Consider the following 2,973-nt stretch of genomic DNA (forward strand, 5'->3'; position numbering starts at 1 on the left):
CGTGGGTGGTTCCTTTCGGGCTTCTAGCTCGACGTCAGCATCAAAGAAGGAGTCGGAGGATGCTTGGGAATTTGATGGAGCTTTCGAAGACGTTAAGGTGTTTGAATGAGTGCATCGGTTCATCTTGATACCCTTATTACTTTTGTTCTTCCCTTGGGCCTCCACGGCCATGCGTAGAGCCTCTGTCCACTGTAAATATTCCTTAGCATCTCGTGCGCGGCAGGTGAGAGTACGACGTCGTCCAGACGGTCCAACACTCCCGTATGCAATGCTGAACTCGAATCGGGTGCTCAGTAAACCATCTTCACCACAAATGATCTCGACGGGGTCTCGAGTGCCATTCAACTCGATTTTCTCTCGACGTGCATGACCCATGAGCGACCGATGGCAGAAAGTTATCGAGTAGTGGTGCGTCTCGTTTGGCTGAGCCATTGTAGTCACCTTATCGATATCATCATCATCCGAATCATCCGAGTCGTCGTCACAATTGTCAAAATGAGCTTCATCTTCGCCTAAGCTGCTAGTAGTGGTGACCATCAGTTGGAGAGCTGCTGGCTTCCACAGAAGCTTGCACGAGCGAACACGGATACTTCCAGCGCATATGATCTCCTGTCGGACGACTCGTCTGTTGTCCAGTGCCTTGCTACTCTGCCGATATCTGCTGGTACCCATTGATGCAGTGCTTCGACTTACGCTGCTCGAACCAGTGCTGGTTACAGAAGCGAGTCGACTAGGCGAACGTCCACTGAAGTCGGGCAGCGGCATCGGGATGTTCACTTTTGCGGAGGTGGGCAAATTCGATAATAACGGCCGAGAAAAGCCCAGGAGACAGTTAGCAGCGAAGATCATTTGCATGCAGTCTTGAGGCTGACAGGGACGTTGCACTTCCCACATTCCAGCAACGGACATTAAATACTCACCGAATGTGCTCTTGGTGGAGTCTTCCGAGCCCACACGCTCCGACTCGTCCAGTTCAGTGGGCATGGAGTAATGTTAACGCGCACGAAAGTCATTGAAGCACAACGGGTACCTTTGGAGCCTTTCGGACAGATTTGGGGTGGATTTACAATGTTACACACTCGACCTTGCAAGTAGCTCGTTCGTGAACGCTGCGGTGTTGGGGTGCAATATCAACTAGCCATCGTTACTACTGAGACGTTCAGTGGAAAGGTGCTGGACTGGTACTTCACGTGTAGCATCTCACCAGAAATTCACTTGCATCTCCACTGAACTGTTAAAAGCTTTGGACGCCGCACAGCAGCAAGTGCATACCGTGCATGTATCAGGTTAGTTGGGAAGCACCAATCTTCATTTTTCAAACTTTACTTGCAAGATCCGTTAGACCTTGCGGATACCTACAGCCATTTCTTGTAGAACTTAAAGTATGTTACCGTCCCGGTGGCGATGGTCGACACGACACCCCACCAGATCATGTATCCGTGTTCATACTGCAGCTCCGGCATGTTGACGAAGTTCATTCCGTACAGACCAGTGAGGAACTGCGCCGGCAGAAACACGGTTGCCACGAGTGTCAGTGTGTAGCTCACTTCGTTCTGTTGGGCATGTCGGGCGTTGTGGAAATCATTCACTAGACTATGACATCGATCCAGAAGGCGATCACAAGTCTCGTCGATGACTGTCACGTGGTCTTGAACATCTCGGAAGTATCTCAACGTCTCGCCCTCAAAGTCGTTCGACTCCATGAGCTGCGTGATCATTTCACGCAGTGGTTTGCACAATAATTTGAGCCCCTTGATTTCCTTCGAACATTTCGCTAGACGATCAACATCGAAGTTGCGTGGATCGTGACGTAGAAGGCGAGATAGCATCGCAACCTTGGCTCCATACGTGTGTGCAATAGGCGACAGCTCATCAATGCACACGTCCACGATGGAATACACCAGGAAAGCCGTGCCGTTCTGTCGAACTTTGGAGTACGAAGTATGCAGTCGCTGCTTCAACGTTGGCCACAAAGTACTCGCAGACTCTTGCACACTAATAACCACATTATCCATAATATACAGACTCAGTTGTTCCGGTGGAGCCATAATACGCCCCATGGCCAGTTCGTCGAGTCGTTTCTCCAGTTCAGCTTTGCTCATCTTTTCGAAAGGCGAGACCTTATCATCTCGAACATACAGTGAGGCGCGATACATGCTCTGATACTCCAAAGTCTTCTCTAAATCACGCGCATGAACCGTTTGAAGCACCAGCGACGAGTGCTCGTCGTAGTGTTCGTACTTTGGTCGTTCAATATCGGAATCCAGTGTATCTTCCACTGCAAGGGGATGCAGACGATATCGCACCGCCAACCTCCGCATCATAAGCGGGTCCGTTCCCTCTACGTTGATCCATCGGACACTCGCCCAGTTCGGTCGTTTCGAGTACATGAACTTCTCCACCCCTTCAATTGGATACGCACTTCTGATGCGATCAGGCGAGTACTCAATCGATCCCAGTCTAGCAACTGGGACATTGGAGCCGTACATTTTAGCATACTCTCGATTCAAAGCCTCCACAAAGTCCGGACTAAAGAGCTGCGCCAGTTTAATCTCCTGGATCGCATACAGAAATTCTTCGTATGTGATCCCGCCGCTCTTATCGTCGTCTACCTGGCCGATAAAGGCCTTGAACTCGTCCTCATTCTCGCACGAAATCCCCATCGCTTGTAAACCCCGCCGAAACCCGTCATACGACACCATCCCGTGTTCTTAAGCATGACCAAAAATAAAAAAATTAGTAGTTAGCTTATTAAAATTTATATCACTGCAGCTCACCATTGGGCTGGAAGAGCGAGAAGAGCTTGGTGAGCTTGGCCGTGGTGAGGTCGTAGTGCGGGTCCATGAGGTCCCATTGATCCGTCTCCTCGGCGACCCCAGGACCTTCAGACCAGTCCAAAGGGTGCGAGTCTCTCGCTCTTGACACGAGACTTAGCAGGTCCTTCCCGTGCAGCGTCGGCAACTCTGGGGTCGG

General features: G+C 50.6%; 2 protein-coding genes across 2 annotated transcripts in view; both read right to left on the reverse strand.

The window, feature by feature from the left end:
- The window catches only part of PPTG_23879 (hypothetical protein), a gene marked incomplete at its 3' end in the record, with an annotated part of 3,185 nt that extends 1,953 nt beyond the window's left edge, over positions 1-1,232 (reverse strand). Inside the window, exon 1 of the mRNA XM_008913702.1 lies at positions 141-1,232. Coding sequence (XP_008911950.1) covers positions 141-984 — 844 coding nt within the window. The 5' untranslated portion in view covers positions 985-1,232. The remainder of the gene's footprint in view (positions 1-140) is intronic.
- A 58-nt stretch (positions 1,233-1,290) lies between these two features.
- On the reverse strand, positions 1,291-2,778 carry PPTG_15492 (magnesium and cobalt transporter CorA). Its single transcript, XM_008913703.1, has one exon. It carries the CDS (start codon positions 2,700-2,702, stop codon positions 1,356-1,358), a length of 1,347 nt encoding a protein of 448 aa, XP_008911951.1. The 5' UTR covers positions 2,703-2,778; the 3' UTR covers positions 1,291-1,355.
- Between the last annotated feature and the right edge of the window lie 195 nt (positions 2,779-2,973).

This window comes from Phytophthora parasitica, assembly GCF_000247585.1.
Source record: "Phytophthora parasitica INRA-310 unplaced genomic scaffold supercont2.55, whole genome shotgun sequence".
In the NCBI taxonomy this organism is placed as follows: Eukaryota; Oomycota; class Peronosporomycetes; order Peronosporales; family Peronosporaceae; genus Phytophthora; species Phytophthora nicotianae.